This window comes from Hypanus sabinus, chromosome 15 (genome assembly GCF_030144855.1).
Source record: "Hypanus sabinus isolate sHypSab1 chromosome 15, sHypSab1.hap1, whole genome shotgun sequence".
Classification (NCBI taxonomy): Eukaryota; Metazoa; Chordata; class Chondrichthyes; order Myliobatiformes; family Dasyatidae; genus Hypanus; species Hypanus sabinus.
Window position 1 is genome coordinate 30,010,075 of NC_082720.1, and position 24,392 is coordinate 30,034,466.

The window sequence follows — 24,392 nt, forward strand, 5'->3', positions numbered from 1 at the left end:
CTCAGCCACCTTTGTTTCAGAGAAAACAACCCAAGTTTGTCCAACCTCTTGTTGTAGCATAAGCCCTCTAATGCTGGTAACATCCTAGTAAATATTTTCTGTACCCTTTGCAAAACCTTGACAATCTTCAGGTAACAGGGCAATCAGAACTGTATGCAGTACTCCAGATGTGGCCTAACTGGAGTTTTATAAGGCTGCCACATGACTTCCTGACTTCTGAAATCAGTGCCTCAACTAATAGAGTCAGACATGCCATATGCCTTCTTCAGCACCCCATCAACTTTTATAACCACTTTTAGGAAGCTAGGAGCAAGATCACTCTGTTCATCAACACTTCCGGATCCTTATCTATAGCTATCTCAAAACTTTGTTTCCACTGAAAGGTCGATCACCTGGCTAGGCTCATTAACTAACAGTAGATCTAGTACTGGTTCTCCTCTTGTTGGGCTATCTACGTATTGATTTAAAAAATCCTCCTGAATGCCCCTAACAAATTCTGCCACATTTAGACCTCTTCCATTAAGAGGTTCCCAGTTTATATTGGGGAAATTGAAATCTCCCATGACAACAATCCTTTTGATTTTAAACCTTTCCTTTATTTGCCTGAATATATGTTTCTCAGTGTCCCTTTGGCTATTGGGAGTTTATAGTACAATCCCATCAAAGTGATTGTACCCTTCCTATTTTTGTTTTTGACCCATATAGTCTAGGTGGATGGGCTCTCCATTATGTCCCCTCTGAGTGCAGTTGAGATATTGTTTCTGATTAGCAGTGCAACTTCCCCTTTCCCCTCTTTTACCTCTCTCTTTATCTTTTCAAAAACATCAAAATGTTAGGACATTAATTGCCCATTCCGGACCCTCTGTCAACCAAGTCTCTGTGATGGCCACAACATCATAGTTCTGGGATTATACACACTTCAAACTGTATGACCCATCATATATATTGCTTTGCTCCTGCCTGGCTTTACTGGCCTTGACATCAATACCTTACTTTCCATCCTCCATTTTCTGACCTGGTGCTTTGGTTTCATCCCTCCACCAAAACTAGTTTAACCCCTCTCAAGCAGCACTAGTGAACCTCCTGGCCAGGATATTGGTTCCCCTCCAGTTCAGGTGCAGTCCACCTGAGAGAGCGAAAGTAGCAAATCGTAAACATGAGATTCTACAGATGCTGGAAATCCAGAATAACGCATACAATGCTGGAGGAAGTCAGCATGTCAGGCAGCATTTATGCAGAGGAATAATGTTTCGAACTGAAATCTTTCATCTGGAGTCCTTTTTAGTCCTAAATACATGCCCATATTAGTTGTCTGGAACCTTTGGTTCTGGGCCTCCCAACCAACAGAAATAGCCTCTCTGTATTCAGCTATCGAGTTCTTGAGTTTCCAAACTCTATTCAATACAGCACTATTTTACCCAGTTTCTCCTTATTGCAGGAATCAAGTAAACTTTGAATACAATTATGATTATTTTTTCTCTATCAGCCAAGTAATTTCTTTCCAACGTAGAGCTTGGATTAATGTCTGATTTGAGAATCTGTTTATGCATCCTTCATGGCCTGCCAAAGCTAAAGTCTTGATGGTAGACTTTAGCTCGAAAATCAGAGTTGCAAAACTATGGCTACCTTCAAGGATATTAAAGAAAATTGAGCAATTTGACAGTACTTTAGGAAGGGAATCTGGACTATGGAGAAAGTGCAAAGAGATTTCAAATGGTACTTGGAATGAGAGCCTTTGGTTCTGTCGGGGGGAAACTAGAAAAGCTGGAGCTGATTGTATAAACAGGATTAGCAAAGTTAATAGAGATGCTCAAAATCATGAAAGTACTATAAAACTGGTTTCTTGCAAAAGCTGCATTGGTAAATGGATACAAATTGAAATGATAAAAATTTGAAATAGTAAAAATTTAGAGCAGGCAGACCTAACTAAGGTGGGTTATAATGATCTAGAATGCACTGTCTAAAATGTGGTGAGAGCAGTTTTAAAAAGTAATGGGCGAGAACCAATAATTGAAAATGATCCGTAGGGTTACACTGAGGGGGGTGTGGGGGGTGTTGGAGCACAAAGAGGGTACGTTTAATTGGATGGATCTACAAATGAATCAGTATAGATGAGCGATTTCGTGTTGTGACTTGACATTTTGCCCATCAGACTTTTAGCTGGAATTACAACATTACTGAAGGACGTTCTAATTATCCATGCTTCAAAGCAATTAATTTAAAGTATTTCAACGGAATAGTTGTAAACCATTTTAACCTCTAATCATAGACACATAGAATCTTCTATCACAGGAAATGGTCTTACGCCACTTTAATTGTTTTTCCATACACATAATTTCTGCCTTTTGTGCTATCATAATTTTATATAAAAATCTTAAATTTCACTTTATTCTTTTTCCAGTTTACAAAGTTTTTCTTAATAATTGCGAAGATTTGGCATCGTCCTTATAAGTACTCCTAGCACACCAGTACTATTGTCATTTTTCCTGCTGTGTGGTGATTAGAATTGCATACACAGTTGTCTAACGTTGGCTGTTCTATTGTGTCAGCCCTATTTTTTATTTTGTCTTTGTCAGTGAAGAAAATCGTAAACATGAGATTCTGCAGATGCTGGAAATCCAGAGTAACACATGAAATGCAGGAGGAACTCAGTAGGTCAGACACCATCTATGGAAAGGAATAAAGAATCGATGATTCAGGGCCAGACCCTTCATCGGGACTGGAAGGAAAGTGGGAAGAAGCCAGAATGAGTGGGGGGGGGGGGGGGTGTGGAGAAGGAGTACAAGCTAGAAGGTGATAAGTAGAGTCATGTGAGGGAAAAGGCAAATGGGTGGTAGGGAGGAATTGAAGTGAGAAGCTGAGAGGTGATAGGTGGAGAAGGTAAAGGGCCGAAGAAGGAATCTGATAGGAGAGAAGAGTGGACCATGGGAGAAAGGGAAGTGGAGGGATACCAGAGAGATAGTAGGCAGGCGAAGAGAAGTGATGAGAGGGGAGCCAGAATGGGGAATGAAAGAAGAAAGAAAGGGTGGGGGGCAGGGAGAAATTACTGGAAGTTAGAGAAATTGATGTTCATGTCATCAGGTTAGAGGCTACCCAGATGGAATGTGAGATGTTGCTCCTGTAGCCTTGCTTTGGCAGTAGAGGAGGTCACAGCATAACATATGGGAATGGTGATTGGACTTTAAATGATTGGTCAATGGGAATTCCTGCTTGTTGTGGACTGAACAAAGATGTTCGATAAAGCAGTCTCTTAATCCACGTCAGGCCTCACCAATGTAAAGAAGTCCTCCATGGGAGCACCAGGCACAATAGATGACCCCGACAGACTTGCAGATGAAGTGTCACCTCACCTGGAAGGACTGTTTGGGATCCTGAAAGTTGGTGAGGGAGGAGGTGAATTGCAGGTGTAGCACTTCTAGCACTTTCAGGGATAAGTGCCAGGAAGGAGATCAGTGACGAGAGATGAATGGACAAGGGAATCATGGAGGGAATAATCCCTGTAGAAAGCAGAGAGTGAGGGTGTAAAGATGTCCCATCACAAACAAAAGAAAATCTGCAGATGCTGGAAATCCAAGGAACACACAAAATGTTAGAGGAACTCGCCAGGCCCGGCAGCATCTGTGGAAAAGAATATGGTCAACATTACAGGCCAAAATCCTTCATCATGACTGGAAAGAAAGACGAGTCAGTAAGAAGGTAATGGGAGGGGGGGAGGAACCACCAGGTGATAGGTAAAATCAGGAGGGATGAAAAAAGAGCTGGGAAGTTGATTGGTGAAAGAGATACAGGGTTGGAAAAGGGGGAATCTGATAGGAGAGGACAGAAGGCCATGGAAGAAAGAAAAGGGCTCTCCATAGGGAGATTATAGGCAGGTAAAGAGGTAAGGTGTGAGAGGGAAGTGGGAATGGTGAAGGGGGTTATTACTGGAAGTTTGAGAAATCGATTTTCATGTCATCAGGTTGGAGACTACCTAAATGGAATATAAGGTGTTGCTCCTCCAACCTGAATGTGGTCTCAACACGACGGTAGAGGAGGTCATGCACTGATATGTTGGAATGGGATATGTTGAAGTGGAATTAAAATGGGTGGCTGCTGGGAGATTCTGCTTTTTCTGACGGACAGAACATTGGTCCTTGGTGAAGAGGTCTCCCAATCTGCATCGGGTTTCACCGGTATACAGGAGGCTACACCGGGAGCCTCAGGTGCAGTAGATGACTCCAATAGAGTGAGAACAAGTTCAGCCGGTATGAATGTGGTGGCAGAGAATCTGGTTAAGCCACTGTTCAGGAAGAACTGAGTGGCCCTTTGGCCATCCTGTCATCTTGCTTTGAGAAGAATTACAGTGTTAAGGTATTATGTAGAACTTGAGCAGTACCTACTACCAGCAGGAATCATCTACCTCTGAAACATAAAAGGAAACAGTTCATTGATTAAATATTTTGCCTGGTAACATTTTTCACTTCACCGGTCACTTCATCATTCTTCTGATCAGTTTAAGCTGGCTGCAGAATTGGCAGATAGTGAACAGTGAAATAAAAAAAAATAGATGTTTATGCATTCATACTTAAATTCTTTCCGGATAAAAGAACTTTGTCAATTTCTCAAGCAATGAGATGAAGAGGGATCTTAACTAATTTCTGTGTCAGGTAGCCATATTTAAATGATTCTACAAGGATTGCTTCAAAGGACATGACTTTAATAATGGATACAAAGGCACTGGAATCAACTGCCCTTAGTCTCTTTTGATAAATTGTTATGTCCCCATCAAAAATATAGACCAGCAGCACAGAATTCTCTTCTTAGCACTACAGTGCCTGTTGGTTGACAGCTTGGATTAACTGTTCTAAATGTCATTACTGTTAGCTGGTAATTCTTAAAGGTCTTGACCTCTTAGCTCTTTGCTGCTGACCTTTCATTGCTACAGTTAGATAGACGGGAAAACGGTCTGAGGTGCATTGGCTTTATCACTCTAAAGAAAGTGACATTTGCGGTGTGTAATTGATGTGCTTCTTTCATTCTCTCAGTTACTGTCCAAAGCCTCTGTCAGGGAAAATCCATTTATATATTGGAAACCGCAGGCCTACAAAATCACCTACCAAAGATCAGTGTCACAGATGTTTCTTTTGTTATTTTGGTAGAAAAGTACTTAACCCTTACTATGCTAATGAGGATTACTTCAATAACAATTAAGAGCAGTTCAGTTTTGAAGTTCCAATTAACATAAACTACAAATTAAAATCAAATATTGCATAAAGGAATTGTTCGCTTTTGTACCTTGCTGAGTGAATGTCAGTGTTTATATTCTGAATGTTCAAAGAACTTTATGTAAAACATGTTAAGGAGCAAGGAAAAACCCAAGAGAGAGCATTTTGCATTTCCACACAGATACTCCCATTTGTCCAAATGTTACATATAAATCATGCAGGTAGGTTGCCAAAGTACTTATAGCTTCAGACAGGCAAATAATTGTTTCATTTTCTATTTGAGAATAACAGTATCTCATATTCATTAAGATTTATGCCTCAGTCCTCTTCAGTCTTTTTGCAGAAAGGAAATGGGTAATGCAAAGAGGAAGCAGAAGGTGAAAAAAAGGACATTTTCTGTAACTCATAGTTTTTCAGGCTGCAGCCTTCTGCAAGTTGCTTAAACTCAAACTACAGATTCAGTTTTGAGCTTTGCAAAGAGATCTAGAACATATCCGCGGTGTAGATGCAAATTTCCATTGAAACCCACCTTGTTCATGGACTGTTTTTTCCCACTCCCATCAGGGAGGAGGCTACGTAGCATCCACACCAGGATCACCAGACTCAAAAACAGTTACTTTCCCCAGAGGCAGATCAACACCTCCACCCACTAAATCATCACTCCATGTCCCCAATCAACACTACTTTATTTTTTTCTTTTCAGTCACCTTGTGTACTGACACTCCTGTGCCCAGCATCACCTTATGGATATGTAATCAATCTATGTATATTAACTATCTTACATATTTATATTTATTGGGGTTTTCATTATTGTGTTAATCTTATTGTGTTTTTTGTGCTGCATTGGATGTGGAGCAACAATTCTTTCATTCTTCTTAACACTTGTGTTCTGGAAATAACATTAAACAATTTAAATCTTGAAAATCTTGTAAATTCTTCAGAAACAAGTAAATTTTTTTGGTTGCTGGTTTTGCAATTACCAGTTTTACATTTTTTCCTGGTTTCTTTAACCTGTTCGGATTGGAATGGTCCATAAGAAACCAAGGGTTCTCTGTCTTAAGCATTCCTTTGTACTGCTTTGTATTCTGATGATAATGCTTCATTTAAACTCCCTGTTTCCATTTTAATGTGAGAGTTAGAAAGTTCAAATATATGTGCAGGCAGGCACTTGGCGTACTGTGCAGAGTTTTGGTCACCCTCTTAATAAGAAAAGCCTTGTCAAGCTGGAGAGGGTGCTGAAGAGATTTAGGAAGATGGTGTCTGGACTAGAGGACCTGGTTTATAGGGCGATGCTGGATCTTTATTCCTTGGAGCACAGGAGAATGAAGGATGACGTCATAAAAATATATAAAATCATGGTGTATAGGGTTAAGGTGGACTGTCCTAGTCATTTACTCAGGGTTGGGAGTCCAAAACTAGAGGGCACAGACACGAGATGAGAGGGGAGAGAATTGAAAGACATAACTTCTTTATTCAAGAGTAGTGAATACCCGCAACAAGTTTCCACAGGAAGTAGTCAAGGCGTGTACAATTGCAACATCAATAAGACATTTGGAAAGGTACCTGGGGGAGAGGAGCTTTGAGGGTTACAGACTGAACATGGACCACTGTGACAAGCAGAGAGGATGTTATAGTTGGCGTTGACCAGTTGGGCTGAAGGACCTGCTACCATTCTGTATTGCGCTGCGGAGTCTCACGGAAAGGCACAGGTTGTGTCTGATTGAGGAGATTTTTACATAAGGTTCTGATTAGTGAACATACATCACACAGAAGCAGGCTTATAAGAGGGCAAGAAGAAAAGTCAATTACTTTTTTTTGTGACCAATGCAAGTGCTTCTATGAGTTGAACTTGTAGCTAACTGTAGATTGTGGATTGTCTATAAACTTTGGCCTCATTTCCTTTTATACTGAGCTACATAATCACTTGGTGAAAGGTACCCAGAAACTAATAAGTCAAGTGTCAACCATACTTAAAATTGTGAGATAATACTAGATGTGATCCCTGTTTTCTAAAAGTGTTATTACTAAAAGAATGCATGCTTTAATGAATAAGCAAGTCCTGCTCAGGTGAAAATATAATGAGCACATCTTCAGTTAGGTAGTGTGAATTCTTTACATGCTTTGCAGTAAATTTCATTTACAAGATATCCTCTTATGAGAAATTCTTGATGACATTGTATGTTGCTTACTGATGTACTCATGACTTGATAAAATTCTCCAATATTGTAATAAAAGTTGAAGTTCTTAGCAGCCTGCCATTGGGCATGATTGAATGACAGTAAATATTGGCAATAGAATATTTCTTCAAGAAGCCTCAGATTAGTGTTATTTGTTATTTGGCTCTCGGGCATCTTTTTATTGAACACACCATAAAGTATGAATACAAGAGTCATGAAAACTGTTAAAGCAGTAAATTCCATTTTAAGATGCTAATGAACATACTAAGAATTTCGAAGTTAACATTTGGTTGTCACTTTTTCTATGTGTTACAGGTTACCATACTCATTTTTCTTGCTCTTGCATTTCTTGCCTGCATTGTATTTCTCGTGGTATACAAAGCCTTCACCTACGATCACAGTTGCCCAGATGGATTTGTGTATAAGGTACGGTTGCAGTTTGTGGAATGATTCCATCTTGTTCTTGTACGAGTAACTCGTAGATTTTTGGAGTTGTCAGCAATGGCTGTCACCTGTCATTTTTTATTGAGTTACATCATATCTTGCATGTAAAAATAAAAATATGATTTATTATTTATTAATTGATTAATTAATTAATGCATCTTTTATCACAAAATTATTCATGCATGGGGAAGATTCTGGGTAAGAATATTTTTATCAGAAGTAAGATTATATTTGCGTGTTTGTTCTCATAAAGAAGATTCAAATGTAACATAAGAAGTAGAAGCCATTTGAGTCCATGATACTGTACTGCTATTCAATTCTTCGGTGATCTTCTACATAGGATCTATTTTCCTCCACTGTCCCCATATCCTTTGCTTCAAGCAAAGTCAATGACTGAGCCTTCCAGGTAGAAAATTTCAAAAATTCACCACCATTTGTATGAAAGAATTCCTCATCATCTCTGTCCTTAACTACCCATCCCTTTATTCTGGGAGCGTAGCCGTTTATTCTAGACTTCTCAGCGTGGGGAGCCACTGTTCCTGCATCCAATCTGTTGAATAGTGAAAGAGAAGGTGGAATTGATGTTTACATTTATATTTGAAACTTACTATCAAAGTAAATTTATTATCAAAGTACATATATGTCACCATATACAACCCTGAGATTCGTTTTTTTTGGGTATATACAGTAAATCCAACAAAACAATAGAATCAATGAAAGACCACGCCCAACTGAATGGACAAACAACCAATGTGCAAATACAAAAGAAAAATATTAATAATAAATAAATAAGCAATAAGTATTGAGAACATGAGATGAAGAGTCCTTGAAAGTGAGTCAGCAGGTTGTGGGAATGGTTCCGTGATGGGGCAAGGGAAGTTATCCGTTCTGGTTCAAGAGCCTAATGGTTGAGGGGTAATAATTGCTCCTGAACCTGGTGATGTGTTTTCTGAGGCTCTTGTACCTCCTTCCTGATGGCGCAGCAAGAAGCATTGTGGGTGACCTTGGTGATGGATGCTGCTTTCCTGTGATGGCGCTCTGTGTAGATGTGTTTAATGGTGGGGAGGGCTTTACCTTTGATGGACTGGGCCATATCCACTACTTTTGTAGGATTTTCCATGCAAGGGTATTGGTGTTTCCATCCCAGGCCATGATGCAACCAGTCAATATACTCTCCACCACACACCTATAGAGATTTGTCAGTTTCAGATGTCGTACCAAATCTTTGCAAACTTCTAAGGAAGGAGAGACACTGCCATTCTTTCTTTGTAATTGCACTTAGATTCTGTGCCCAAGATAAATCCTCTGAATGATAATGTTGAGTTTAATACTTGCTGACTCTCTCCACTGCTGATCCTCTGATAGGGACTGGCTCATGGACCTCTGGTTTCCTCCTTCTGAAATCAATAATAAACACCTTGCTCTTTCTGACATTGAGTGAGACATTATTGTCATGGCACCACTCAGCCAGGTTTTCAGTCTCCTTCCTGTATGCTGATTTGTCCCCACCTTTAATTTGACCAGCGACAATGATGTCATCAGTACACATAACAAGCTACTGAAAGCCAGCCTGCAGATATATCAAGCAAGGCTTATAAACTCTAGAGAATAAAAGGCTCATCTATTCCATTTCTCCTTGTATGACAAATCTGCCATCCCTGGAACTAGTCTTCACTGAATCAGATTGACTCCCTAATGCTTGTTTTCCTGTTATGCACTAAAGAGGTGATTTCACATTCTTCTGTTTTATATTTTTCTCTGTGTTCTTACTCATTAATTCAGCTTGTCAATATCCCCTCAATCTCTACATTATCCCTCCTAGTTACATATTAGCAGTATTGATAATTTAGAATCATCAGCAAATTTGGACCATGATACCTCAGTCACATCATTGGTGTAGATTGTGATTAGCTGATGTTGATCTCTGTGACACCCCACTGATCAAAGCTTGCCTGTTTATTTCCACTGTTTGCTTTCTGCTCAATAACTAATTCTCAATTCTTACATACAGTATATATTATCCCCAACACTACATTGTGGAACGGCCTCCTCTGTGAGGCCATATGGAAAGCCTACTGAAAATCCAAACACAGCAAGCCTATTGGTGGTTCCTGATTTATTCTTCTAGTCATGTCCTTAACGAACTCCAGCAGATTAGTCATGCATATTTTCCTTACATAAAGCCATGGAGACTTCACTCTATCCTATTAATTATTTCAATATGTTCTATAATTGCATCATCCATTATGCAGTAGATCACACATTTTCCCACCTATTGATATTAAGCTTAACATTATTCGTTCACTGTCTTTTGTTTTCCACCTCTCTTAAATTGTGGGGTTAGATTTGCTACTTTTCAATCCAAAAGAATAATTTGAGAATCTATAGAATTTTGGAAGCTGATAATTAGAGGATTCACTAAGTCTTATTAATCCCAAGGAGCTTGTGATGAACATCCTTCCTGTATCTAAACACTGGGATGTAACTCACCGGGTACCTGGGATTTTTAAATTTCTAGCTCACTAATGTCTCTGGCACTAGGTTTTGACTGATGCTTATTCTTCAATTTTTTCGTTCTTGTCTGAACTCTGATTCTTCAATATTTCAGGCAGCTATTTTTGTTGCCTTTATTGATAAATAATCCATTGTTGTTTAATTTCTCTGTCATTTCTTTTATATTCATTATAAATTTTCCCATACCTGATTTAAAAATGCCTCACATTTTCTCTTTTTCATTTTAAATATCTGTAGAAGCACATCCAGCTTTTTAAGAATCTGGCCAATCCACACTCATTGTATTTTGCTTTTTTAAAACCAGCTTCTTGGTCCTTATTCACTGAGTGTTTCCAATCCTTAGGCTTTATAAGCCTCTTCCTCTGGTTTTATTCCATTTTACTTCCATTTCAGATGCCCATGTTTTATCCTCTTAAGCTAATACTTCTGCTAAACAATGTTAGAAGTTTGAGTTTTGAAAGCAAGGTTGAATAGTCAAAAATATTGTCCTGGAAATTCCTTGACTGCCAGTAGTGTGATATAAGAGCAATGGGCTAGGTTTTGTCTGTCTGAAGTGGAGGTCTCATCAGAAACCAGCTAGTTGTCATAGCACTGAGAATGAATCTCATCAGCTGGGGACTTTGTTCCTTGAAAGAAGTCGGGAAGGAATGGACAAAGGGTGTTTAAATTGTATCCTGTATCTGTAGTGACAGAACTGAGAGAAACATAGAACAGGCCTTTTGGAATCTATAGCTCATTCCATCTGCATATTCATGCTCCAGATCCCTCAATTTCCTGTATGTACATCTGTCAAAGAGAAAATGAAATAGCTAGCTCCAGCAATTGATAGGAAAACACATTTATCTTCACTAAGTATGAATGTACCTCATAGAAGGGGGTGGGGTTGCTAAAAAGAAAGTATGCAATGGCATATTTCTTATGAAGGTTGCGGCAATGGCTGAGTAGGATGGCTAAGAAGGAAGCTGAAGAGCAGGATACTTTCTCGATCCTTGCCTTGTTGCGTGGCTGGTCAAGGAAAGAATTTTTGTTGTTTAAACACTTATTGATGATCTTGATACTGGGATGCACAATGACGTGGAATCATTTACCCCTGTAATCATAGGAATCTGGCAACTTTGAGAAATGCAATGCTTCTTTCAATCATTTAAACCAAAGCACCATTGATGAATGATTATAACTGAAATAATATTCTGTCAAAAGCAACAGTGTCTTTTTTTTAGTATCTTTGAGATATTTTTACCTCAGCTATGCACCCTGTAGATACTCCTGTGCAATTCTTTCCGTGAGTAATGCAGATTGTAGGATGAAGCTTTGAGAATAAAGTTGATGATGGAGAATGGCGGAGGAACACTTGATCCTTCCTAATTTTGCCTTTTGTATGTATCTGGCATCCAGTGAGGTTTACGGGTTCTACTTTAATGAAGTTTGAATCTCCAGTGAAGTTGTAGAGCTGTGTTACTGTAGTAAGGATGGAATGTACTTGGAGGTATCAAACATTGGTGCCCGCATTAGGTCCATTCCAACCCAGGAATTTTCCAACCTTGATATTTCTCAGTGTTAAGTTCACAAAATTAAAGGTATGTGGTTTCACAATATATATATTCAGCACTTAACTAGGTCACTTATCAAAGATGTGATGTAGAATTGAAAGCTTTGTCACACTAACATCCAAGAATAGAATCACATCACAACTTATGCATGATTTGTACCTTGGTTGGCTTACAACTTGCTGTGTAAATGTGAATTGATTAACAGCATTATCTTAAAATATACTCATGTAAAGCTAGCCAAGGCATAATTCTAGCCACAATCCTGACATGGGGAAAATATTTTGGATAAGTACAAGGAATTAAGACATCTTTGATGTGATTCAGTTGACCATAGATCTATATGGGTGATAACAATAGATTCCAACAGCTCACCTCTAATTTCATAAGTTCTTACAAGACTTGATTTTCCCTTTGGTTTTGGAGGACAAGTCATTTGCAGGATAACCCATTAACACATTTCTGATTGATTAAGTAAAAACATAAATTCCCTGCGATAAAACATTCTGGGTATTTGTTGCCAACTTAACCTCAGGATTTTTCAAGCATATTTCCTATTCAGTTGTACCCGTAGAACCATAGAAAATTACAGCACAGAAACAGGCCTTTTGGCCTTTCTTGGCTGTGCCGAATCATTTTTCTGCCTAGTCCCACTGACTGCACCTGGATCATATCCCTCCATACACCTCTCATCCATGTACCTGTCCAAGTTTTCCTTAAATGTTAAAAGTGAGCCTGGCAGCTCATTCCACACTCCCGCCGCTCTCTGTGTGAAGAAGCCCCCTCAATGTTCGCTTTAAACTTTTCCCCCTTAACCCATGTCCTTTGGTCTTTTTCTCCCCTAGCCTCACTGGAAAAAACCTGCTTGCATTCACTCTATCTATACCCATCATAATTTTATATACCTCTATCAAATCTCCCCTCATTCTTCTACGCTCCAGGGAATAAAGTCGTAACCTATTCAACCTTTCTCTGTAACTCAGTTTCTCAAGTCCCGGCAACATCCTTGTAAACCATCTCTGCACTCTTTCAACCTTATTAATATATGGTGATCAAAACTGCACACTATACTCCAAATTCGACCTCACCAATGCCTTATACAACCTCACCATAAGATTCCAACTCTTATACTCAGATTTATAAAAGCCAATGTAACAAAAGCTGTCTTTACTACCCTATCTACCTGTGATGCCACTTTTAGGGAATTTTGTATATGTATTTTCAGATCCCTCTGTTCTACTACACTCCTCAGTGCCCTTCCATTTATCTTGTATGTTCTACCTTGGTTTTCCCTTCCAAAAGGCAATACCTCACACTTGTCTGTATTAAACTCCATCTGGCATTTTAGGCCCATTTTTCCAGCTGGTCCAGATCCCTCTGCAAGCTTTGAAAACCTTCCTCACTGTCCGCTACACTTCCAATCTTTGTATCATCAGCAAATTTGCTGATCCAATTTACCACATTGTCATCCAGATCATTGAAAAGATGACAAATAACAATGGACCCAGCACTGATCCCTGTGGCACACCACTAGTCACAGGCCTCCACTCAGAGAAGCAATCCTCAATTACCACTCTGACTTCTCCCATTGAGCCAATGTCTAATCCAATTTACTACCTCACCATGTATACCTAGTGACTGAAACTTCCTAACTAACCTCTCATGAGGAACCTTGTCAAAGGTCTTACTGAAATCCAGGTAGTCAACATCCACTGCCTTCCCTTCATCCACTTTCCTTGTAACCTCCTCAGAAAACTCTTAATAGGTTTGTTAAACATGATTTACCACGCACAAAGCCGTGTTGACTCTCCCTAATGAGTCCCTGTCTATCTAAATACTTGTCGATCCTATCATTTAGTACTCCTTCCAATAATTTACCTACTACTGACGTCAAATTTACTGGCCTGTAGTTTCCTGGATTACTTTTAGAGCCTTTTTTAAACAATGGAACAACATGAGCTACCCTCCAATCCTCTGGCACCTCACCCGTACATACCGACATTTTAAATATATCTGCCTTGGCCCCTGCAATTTCAACACTAGTCTCCTTCAAGGTCCGAGGGAATATCCTGTCAGGTCCTGGGGATTTATCTACTCTGGTTTGCCTCAAGATAGCAAGCACCTCCTCCTCTTCAATCTCTATAGGTTCCATGACCTCACTACTCGTTTGCCTTATTTCCATTGACTCCATGCCAGTTTCCTTAGTACATACAGATGCAAAAATCCATTTAAGATCTCCCCCATTTCTTTTGGTACCATACATAGCTGACCACTCTGATCTTCAAGAGGACCAATTTTATCCCTTACTATCCTTTTGCTGTTAATATACCTGTAGAAGCTCTTTGGATTATCCTTTACTTTGACTGCCAAAGCTACCTCATGTCTTCTTTTAACGCTCCTGATTTCTTTAAGTTTTTTTTTGCACTTTTTATACTCCTCAATTACCTTATTTGCTCCGTTTCCTATATATGTCATACATCTCTCTCTCCTTTATCAGAGTTCCAATATCTCTAGAGAACCAAGGTTCCTTACATCATTGTATTCAGTATCATTGACAAGGTACACATTTGTCGATGATGCAGAAATAAAATGTTATCTGTATTTATTAAACAGAGTATGAGTGAATTACACAGCAGTTGGGCCAATGGAGGGTTCTGGGGCTGGATGAATAGACAATGTTAAAGAGTCACAAGTTAAAATGTGAAATACTCTGAATAGAAACTTGCCATCCCTCTGCATAACCATACCCAAGCAGCGTTTGTAGTGAAAATGTAACATGTATTTAAAAACATTGCCAAGTAATTTCCAATTCACACACAAGTGATACTAAGTGTCTGGTTGTGTTTTTACTAATAATCTATATATGTGAGGACCGAACCTCAAAGCCACAGATTTTCCTAGTGGGAGTCGGGCATCAGGGTGAGGACTGGGCCTCAAAGCCACAGATTTTCCTAGTGGGAGTTGGGCATCGGGGTGAGGACTGGGCCTCAAAGCCATGCTGTCACCTAGTGGGCATTGGGGGCCAGTCGACAGATGATATCAATGGGCTGGGGGGGTTTGGATTACATATATATGCATACTCAATGTCGTCGTATTTTTACTGATAGGCACCTGTATAGGTTTGTTGACTTGTATGCGTCAAACCATGGCATCGCCCGGGGTGGGTGGGAGGGAGGGGGCTTGGGGGGTAGGTGGGCAGTTATTACATGATTGTGATCTTGTGTGCGCTTACTGTGTTTGACTGTTGGTAATGTGTCTTTGCATCTTGTGTCATTTGGCTGCATTCATGAGTATTCATATATGAAATGAGAATTAAACTTCGATGACACACTATGGCCCAAAGCCTCAGTATTCAGTTCATCATGTTAGTGGGGAAGATCACCACAACGTTCACAGACACAAAGCACAAGAGCTGGGGGCAATCTCGCAGCCTCAATGTCACATTTAATCAATGGAGTCAGCGCATTTTATCATTGGTGTTGTCAACATGCTTGTAGCTTTTTTATCCAGTTGAGGAGTGGTGTTGGTGGAAGCTCAGGATCTATCACCCCTCCCTTGAAAGAAAGGTATTGACCATTTCTTGCTGAAAGTAGTTCCACACTGCTTTTGGGAAGCGAGTTCCAGAATCTAGACATGATGATAATGAAGGAATGCTCACGTACATCCAAGTCAAGATGTTGTGCGACTTGGACCTTGGACCTTATGTTCTTGCTATTCCTGATGGCAGTGGCTGCTGTTTTGCTGCTAGGTTAGACTGGATGAAGAACTGTCGTAGACTTTGCAGATGGTGCACACTGTGTTAGCAAAGAATTGAATGTCGAGGATGCTGGCTGCTTTGCCTTGGATGATGCTCAATTTCTTCAGTGTTGTCAGAACTACACTCATTTACACAATTGTAGAGTATTCCATTACATTTCTGACATGTGCCATTTTAATATTGGAATGGCTGATTGTGTGTCAGAATGTGATTCACAGGATACCTAACTTGTAGTCCGCCGTTGTAAGCACAATATTGATTCTGGTAGACCTGTTGAGTTTCTGATCGTTGAAACCCCAGTGATGGTGTGAGACTCTACCGGTAAATGTTTAGATCCTCCCTAGTTGCAGCTGGGTTTTGTCTGGCCCTTCTGTGACATTAAGCTTAATGGCCACTTAGCAGAATGAGTTGAGAACTGTCAGGTCTTGATGCCTGCGGGAGTGGACTGTGCCACTTGCAGAGGAGCTGGACACTGGTTTTGAAGCTCTGACAGGATGGTTACTATTGAACCAGATGACTATGATGTCTTGCGCAGAGATTATTGGTTTCCAACAGACACAATTATTACCCTTTGTATTAGGTATGACTCCAATCATTGACCTGTCTCTGCATTGATGTGACATTGACTTCAGTTTTACCAGGTATCTTTGATGCCATGCTCTGTCAACTCCTGCTTTGGTGTCACAGGCAGTCACCCTCATCTCACTTCTTGAATTCAGCTCTTTGATCCTTGTTTAGACCAGGGTTGTGATAAATTCTGAAGTCATATGATGCTGGGAAAAACCCGGACATCAATAGGTTAGCAAAGGGACTGCATGATAACACTGTTAACAATGTCTCCCATTGATTTACAGATGAGGGAAAGTAGATTGATTGGACTGTAAGTAACTTGATTGGATTTATACTTGTTTGTAAAGAGAGCAACCCAGAAAATTTTGCACAGTATATGGCAGATGCTAGCATTGTAACTGAATTGGGACAATTTGGCCTGAGGTTTATTTAGTTGCAGTGCAGCTTTCTGAACTACAGCCAGGATGTTGGTTAATCCCATCCCCTTTGCTGTGTCTGGTACTGTGCTGCATCTTGATATCATGAGAAGTGATTCAAGTTGGCTGAGGTCTGTTTTCAGTGACGGTAGCGTTTTCAAGTGGATGCAGAGATGGATCATCCGCCTGGTACTTCTGGCTGAACGTGGTTGCAAATATCTCACACATGCTCAGCCATGCCAGCATTGAAGAGGGGCATATTCCTGGAACCTTCACTTGCCATCAGTTGCTTAATTGTCCAGTACAATTGATGGCAGAATGTGGAGGAGCTGCAGATCCTGGGCCCAGTCTTTTGATTTTGAGACTGTTAGCTCAGTCTATTGAGTTGCCTTTCAGCACACCTGTAATCCTCTGTTTCAGTTTCATTAAGTTGACTCATTTTTAGGTTCATCTGGTACTGCTTCCAGCACACCCTTTCTCTCTTCAGGACTGATCGATCCCCTGCCCTGACTGTAATGGCCAGGGCCATGAACATTCAGGTTATGGCAGTGCACATCTCCGCTGCTGATAGTCGTCAGCACCTTCTAGATATCTTTGTTCTGCATCCTTTAGCGTTACTGCAGTAGTATAGATGGAGAGTATCCTCAGTATGAAGATGGGATTCTATCTTCCTGAGGTTGGGTTCAGTGATCACTTCTCCAACTGATGTAATGGAGAGGTGCAGCAGGTAAATTAGTGAGGATGACATTTATCTCTCATGCTGTATCACTCACTACTGCCCCAGATTGAGTTTGACAAATATATCCTTCAGGCCTCTGGCAGCTTGGTCAGCGGTGGTGCTACCAAGTCACTCATTATGATGGATATCCTCAGAGTACGTTAACTTTTGGCACTTCAGTGAGGTTTCTTTCCTTGGAATAGAAGGTGGGAGAGAAAGAAATGAGGATAGAAAGATAGGAAAGGGAATAAAGCGAACTGTAAGAACAAGGGGAATAAGGAAGGTGGATGAAAGTAAGCTTGGTACCTGCTAAGAGTCCTGACAGGTACTAATCTTTATGACTCAGAAACCATTGAACAGCATTTCCTGCAATTCAAAAGGAATGCCTGTATGAGATTGATATGGGTACTCCTAAGGTGCACATCTTCCAGCACCATTACTGGTTATCCATCAAAACTCGGCTCCATTTCTTTTCCTCCCTTGACAACTGTCCGGTATTACTCAGTTCATCATGATCTGGGCTACACTTCAATTACACTTCTCTGTTACTCATTCACCTCAGGCTTCCACAGGCATTGCCCTTAAAGGCTTTCTGACTGCTTCTGTCATTTAAATTCTTTTGTGGACCAAGAACCCCACTTATAAAACCATGCCATTAAATGCTGCAGAGAATTCAAGAAACCTGTTTTCTAATCTCTTCACACTTACCTGTACAGAGTTTGTCTTTATCCTAAAGTCCAAGCTGAAACCCCACCTTGAAGGAGAGAAAAATGACGATTACATTTAATTTTTCACAAGGATTTGAAAGAGAAATTAAGGTTAAACTCCTACCAGCTTGATTGTTGCTTTCTTTGGTTCAACTGCAAGTAAATTTGACCAGCAGTTTTAGTTTGCATGCAATACTTTTCCAAAGTGATTTGTCCATGGTGGTCATATGTACTTTTTAGCAGCAAGTGGCTTGCTCTATCTGGAGTCAGAGAAGAAGTGATGGAAAATTACAGTTTGGGGATTTGCTGTGCTCATGTAAAAAGTCTAATTGTCAAAGATCAAGAGTTACAATATGATGCAATGTTACATTAAATTAGTGATACCAAATAAATATGGGGCACATTACATTGTAAATTTGTGAATTATTTCTATTTGACTAAACATAAATATAAAAGATTGTGACATTCTGATTTGTTTAAAAATAACGTAGTTGATTCAGGTATTGTATGATCGGACATTTTCTTAATAGACTGAAATGATTTTTTTAATTCAATGCTGTACCTCGTGCTGATCGCAAGCAATTACATGCTACATTTCCCATATGTGTAATCACATCTAATTCTTGTTGATTTTACATCATTGAATTATGTCATTTCAAATTAAACTAGGTTGCCATTTCTACTGTGTTATTTAGCTAAGGGAAATTATGTTGTCACTATTAATAGCCACTGGGAATATATTGGAAGAATGAAAAAAATACTCTAAAATGTGCACAGTTTGTATTTATGTAAGTCAAAATGTGTAAACAAAGCCACACAAATTTTCTATTCCCGTATGAAATTGATCGAACATTATGTTGTTTTTCTTTGATCAGCAACAGGATGGTATAATTTTTGTCTGCCAAACTACTAAAGAAAAACAATTCTGTGTCTTATCCACAAAGAGCTCAGGGCTGTGAAGGCTTTTTAGTTGAAGCCCTTTGATCAATAAGTTCAAACCCAACTGTGGTGAATTATGAAACTAGATTAAAGAAGTCTGCTTTCAAGGCAGGTGCCAAAACGATACCATGAAAGTGGGCAGAATATTATAAAATCCATTAGGTAAACCAACATTCTTCAGTGAATGTGTTCTACTGCCCCTGGTCCTATAATTCTAAGACCTAACACCATTGGGATACTTTTGCAAAAACCACATCATCTCAATAATTGCTATACTTTAAGGAAAAAATTCACTGCATTTCAAGGCATTTTGGAAAAGTGCAATACGAATGGTCTTATCATTGTGACCCACATTCTGAAAGCAAATTTCAAAAAGGATTGGAAATCATAATTGTATCAGCTGATTCTATTGAAATTCTACATAGGGTATCACACCAGTTTTGTTTTTGGCTTTCATTATTACACTTGGTACAGGTTCTGTCGACTGGAACTGTTATTTAGACTTGTGCAAAACCATGTAATTTTGACAAAACATTTGAGTAACCTTATGCTGTTTGTAGTTGTGCAAGAACTTCTCTGGTGGAAAACTAAATGCCTTTTATTTAAATTAGTTTTATATTATGGCAAAGCTAAATGCAAAACTATCCAAGAAATGCTAATTATGTTTTCTTCCTCCTGACAGCATAAACGCTGTATACCAGCATCTCTTGAAGCCTACTACTCAGCACAAGACTCAACTTCCCGAGGGCGGTTCTACACAGTCATCAGCCATTACAGCCTGGCTAAACAGACCACCTCCCGATCAGTTTCTCCATGGCTGCCTGCTACATCAGCTGAGAAGCCAGCAGAACATGATTCAAAATCCTCAACCAGTGACAGTCACTGAGCAACTTCCCCTATGGTGATGGTTTTTTTTAAAACATAAAACCAAGTGAAAGATGTTAACATTGCTAATAATGGGACTGTTGTTGCAGTTCCAAAATGAAGCAGTATTTGGAACATACAATAGTTGTTCTTTTGTCCCTTGTCTTTGTTGATTTGTAATTGATTCTGAAGTTCTTTTGTACAAAGGCATGTTTGGTGTTGCTGCAGTTCATATTATAAACTCATTTTTAAATAGGTAACTTGAAGAAACATTTCGTCAATAACTTCTTATTGTTTGATTGAATTTCAAGAATAATCTCACCAAGTGTCCAGTGAGCCTCTCTGCTGAAGACTTAGGCAGTGCACACTTAATCATATTTTGGAATAGAGCATTTCCCGCATGAACAGTTTATGTGCATGAAATTTTGCACGTTTAGCTAACGTGTACACTTATAATCATATAATGTTTCACCTTCATGGCTGCACTTTTCTAGAAGAGATAAGATAAGCTTATGTAACACAGCCTTTGGTTGATGAGCAGTTGATAACATATTTCTCCTTCACCTGCAGTCACAAAGGTGTTCTGCAGTTCCTGCGTTCTATAACAATGCTAATGCTTGGAAAAGGATAAAGTGTTGTACATATGAATCCTTAATATTAAGGGATGCAGTGTGAGGATTTAAGCATTAGATTTTACATGAATTATCAGATTTGTAGCTGAAGCTTGGTAGAGAATTGTAATTAGTATTTAACACAAGTGCAGTATCATTTTATGTTTTCACATGTAATATATCATTGTCAATAGTGTTGATTTTCAGCTAATGTTAAAAAGAGGAATAATTTATAACTCCTTGTGGTGTATTTTTGTCACTATTTAGCAGAAACTAAAGTATTTTTGGTTGTGTTTCTTGGGATTTTTCCGATGAAGAAATAAAGCTAGGTGTGTCTGACATTTCAATCTTTTTCTGTTGGATTTTCCGCTGTTCATAAATAAAACAAATTGAGCAAATATTTTATCATTCACTGCTATTAACTATGACTTCACTGATCTGATGTCCATTTCTGCACTGTCATTTTTATATTAAACTTTCCTTAACTACAGTTATACCAAAGCATTGAATGCCCCTGCATCAAACCCTATCAAGGAGAAAGCAGAATAATACAGCAAGTCAAAGAACAAGCAACTGATTTGATCTTCCACCAAATTAGTTTCTCATCTAAGAATACTATGGATAAGACTATGCAAGCATCCTTGACAAACTTTTAATAAATCCCTTTTCTCAGTAAAGATGATAAAATACTTTTAGAGCCTGATAAATCCTACTTACTTAATTCCAGATATACTGTATAAAAATCTACCACCCCCTCCCACCAGCCTATAATTTTTGCCCAAAATGTTAAATCTGTGATCCTGTAATCACCCATAAATGGAACAGCACTTTCAATTTACGACATGCAAATCAGTCATGCTCTTGCATGTTCCAATTAAATCTCCTCGAGGTCTCCTTGATTCCCAAGAGAATGAATTCCAGTCATATGTTTGAAATCCTCACCCCTGGAACCAATCTAATAAATCCTTTCTGCTTCTACTTCCTAAAGATAGATGACCAGAAATGGATGTGAATGCACCAGTTACATTTTCGACAGGTTCAACATAGTTTTCCTGCATTGTACTCTAGTCTCACTTCAGAACCTCGGGATCCAATATGCTTTATTAACACATTCAAAATGCACTTCCATTTTCAATCCTTCTTGCTGCACATTATTAGTTAATATTGGAGCAGACTGTTACCTGTTCTAGGCCTGCTGTTTGTTGCAGTTGTCCCTGTCTCTCCAGAGTTTGGCCTCTAAAACTTGAATATGGCTGAATGCAGCACATAGGCTGTCCTAGTGCAGGCATTCAGCAGTGCTTGCAAAATGGCTGACAGTTACCAATGCCTTTTTCCTAGACTCACTAGTTATTTGACATTCACAGCCACTTACCTGTTAAAAACTGATGTTATATTTACCTCAAAATGCATCTTCCACAAGTACACTAAAACTAATATCTAATAAAATAAACTCTCTACTAGTTCAGCCAGTGCTGCCTGCCATTCATTGTCTGGGGACTTCTGGAGTGCCATGTTTAAAGTGGTGCTGGCGCTTTCGGCCAACTTCCCAGTCTGCGAGCGGGAAATCGGGCTGTCTTGTTCGGCTCAGTGAGGAGACCGGCAAAGCAGCAGAGGGGAACAGGGTGAAACCTGTCTGAGGTCAATGCAGGTGTTTGGAATGGGGATGTTTGTGATGATTTTCAAGTTCATGTCAGTATAAAAAAAAATGTCAAAAATGAGCATCTGCCCTGCTGACTCCTTGTTCTTTCTACACATATATATCACTTAAAGCTTCTCTATATTCTGGTACTAGTCTACCTAAGTCATCCATATCCTTTTGCATTCTAATTTGTGTTACTTGCACGTCTATAATTTTTGCCTTACATTCTCATATCTAAGTAATTGTGACATGACACTGTTTATTTGTGTGTATGGATGCAGCACAAAACAGGTCCTTCTGGCCCAAGAAGCTATGTCACCCAGCAACCCACCTGTTTAACCCTAGCCTAATCACAGGACAATTTACAATGACCAATTAACCTACTGACTAGTATGTCTTTGTGGGAGGAAACCAGAGCACCCGGAGGAAACCGTGTGATGGGGACAACGTACAAACTCCTTACAGATGGTGTCAGAATTGAACACTGAACTCCAACGCCCCGAGCCGTAATAGTGATGTGCTAACTGCTACATTAACATAGCACCCATTCTTGCAGATATCTGAAATTGCTAGCCAGGACTGCTCCTACTTTCTGTGTTTGAGCCAATTTCCTATCCTTTCTACTGAATATACTATTTTAACAATTTACTAAAAATATTCATATATATTAATGGTGTACAATTTAAAATTGTAAATACTAAAATTATAAAGAACAGAAGCCCTGCTAAACCATCGTGCTTGTATTCCTACATATGCATTTCAAATGTATGTCTCCTCACCCTGGTGATGAGAGACAGCTGGTGGAATGTTCCAGCATTATTTTGCATTTTCTATTCCATTTTCTGCCCCACTATGTTCAAACTTTCTTAAGTCATAGAGAGCCTGCTGACAGTAATTTTTTCTTTTGGACTGACAAAGTTGTAAGTTTTCCTGACATTGTTTGTGCCTCCTAGACTCCAATTATGATATTCATCATGCAAACAATTTCTTCCTCACTCTTCTCTCTGTGGGGAGTTGCAGGATGTAAAACAGTCAAAAAATAGCTTCTGTGTTATGAAGAACATCTCCAATTAGTCGTGGAGCTCTGAATCCAAAAACGTATCATTGTCAACATTTGCTTTTGTTATAGGGAGTTTCATTAAATGGATATTCTCTAACTCGATTGTTAAATTTATGCCTAATTTTTGTTAACAACTTACTGTGCGTACATTTCAGTGTGCTTTTTCCACACGTAAAATGGGAGCAGTGTAAGATGTGCAAGAAATAAGAGAAAGGTTAATCAGTACAGGCTGGTCTGGCATGCTGGTAAAGAAAGTGGCCAATGCAATCAGTACAATGGGTTAAATTGGCAAAGATACTGACTGTACTGGTAAGAACTTTGGTACTTTCACACCTGAGTGGTCAACAAGCTGTGAGTGTAGCTCCAGCAATCCAAATTTAGTTCTGACCACAGGTGCTGTCTTGAGTGACGTATGGTGGTGTTCCTTTGCCTAGATAGGGTTCTCCCCATGCGCTGCGGTTTCTTCCCAAATCCTAAAGATATGTAGCTAAATTAGTCAGACAGTTTAATTGCTCCCAGTGTAGGTGAAACAGGAGAGAGTTGGTAAGCATAAAGGAAAGAACAGATCACGTGACAAGAAGTCCTAAGAGACGGTGTAGACCTAATTGATCAAATGACCTCTTCCAGGTTGTAAGAAAATATGAGAAAGTGCATGGAAATTGTTCTTGGAGAAAAGAGATACTCATTTGTTAGGGTGGGGATGACATTACAAAAAAAGTAATATATGCTGCACACAAAAGATTTGATTTTAATTTACTAATTTCATTTTATAAAGATAAGCATATTAGTTGGTGAAAGGTAGAACCTTCTAGCGCAAGACTTGTATAACATCCAAATAATAATGTATCTAAGTTCATCCCTGACTGGAATTATATGTGCAATTATTGATTGTCTAATTTCATCCATTAATAATTCTTCAACACAGCTCATCATTGTGGCCTCTAATGGTTGAGCACCGAATGGCGCTGAGTTTAGTTGTGAATAACATTGATTTGAAGTTAGAAATTAATACAGAGAATGGAACCTGGCAGATTAACTATTTAAATAAAAGCAAATTACCTGATTGGTCTTGCCAATAGCAATATTAAATTGTTGGGGTGGTTTCACTGGGTGGGTGGGGTAAAGGCTGTGTTTCTTATGACTCCCTGTATATACAAATTGCAAGGCCCATCATTCCTTGAACATCTAAATGCAGTATCGTGGTAGGATTCTGGAAGGGTAGGAG

The 24,392-nt window shown here is 39.3% G+C and overlaps 1 protein-coding gene across 1 annotated transcript in view; it reads left to right on the forward strand.

Annotated features, from left to right (window-relative positions):
* The window catches only part of nsg2 (neuronal vesicle trafficking associated 2), an 87,219-nt gene extending 66,448 nt beyond the window's left edge, over nt 1-20,771 (forward strand). Inside the window, exons 4-5 of the mRNA XM_059989846.1 lie at nt 7,697-7,807; nt 19,676-20,771. Coding sequence (XP_059845829.1) covers nt 7,697-7,807; nt 19,676-19,879 — 315 coding nt within the window. The 3' untranslated portion in view covers nt 19,880-20,771. The remainder of the gene's footprint in view (nt 1-7,696; nt 7,808-19,675) is intronic.
* The last annotated feature ends 3,621 nt before the right edge of the window (nt 20,772-24,392 follow it).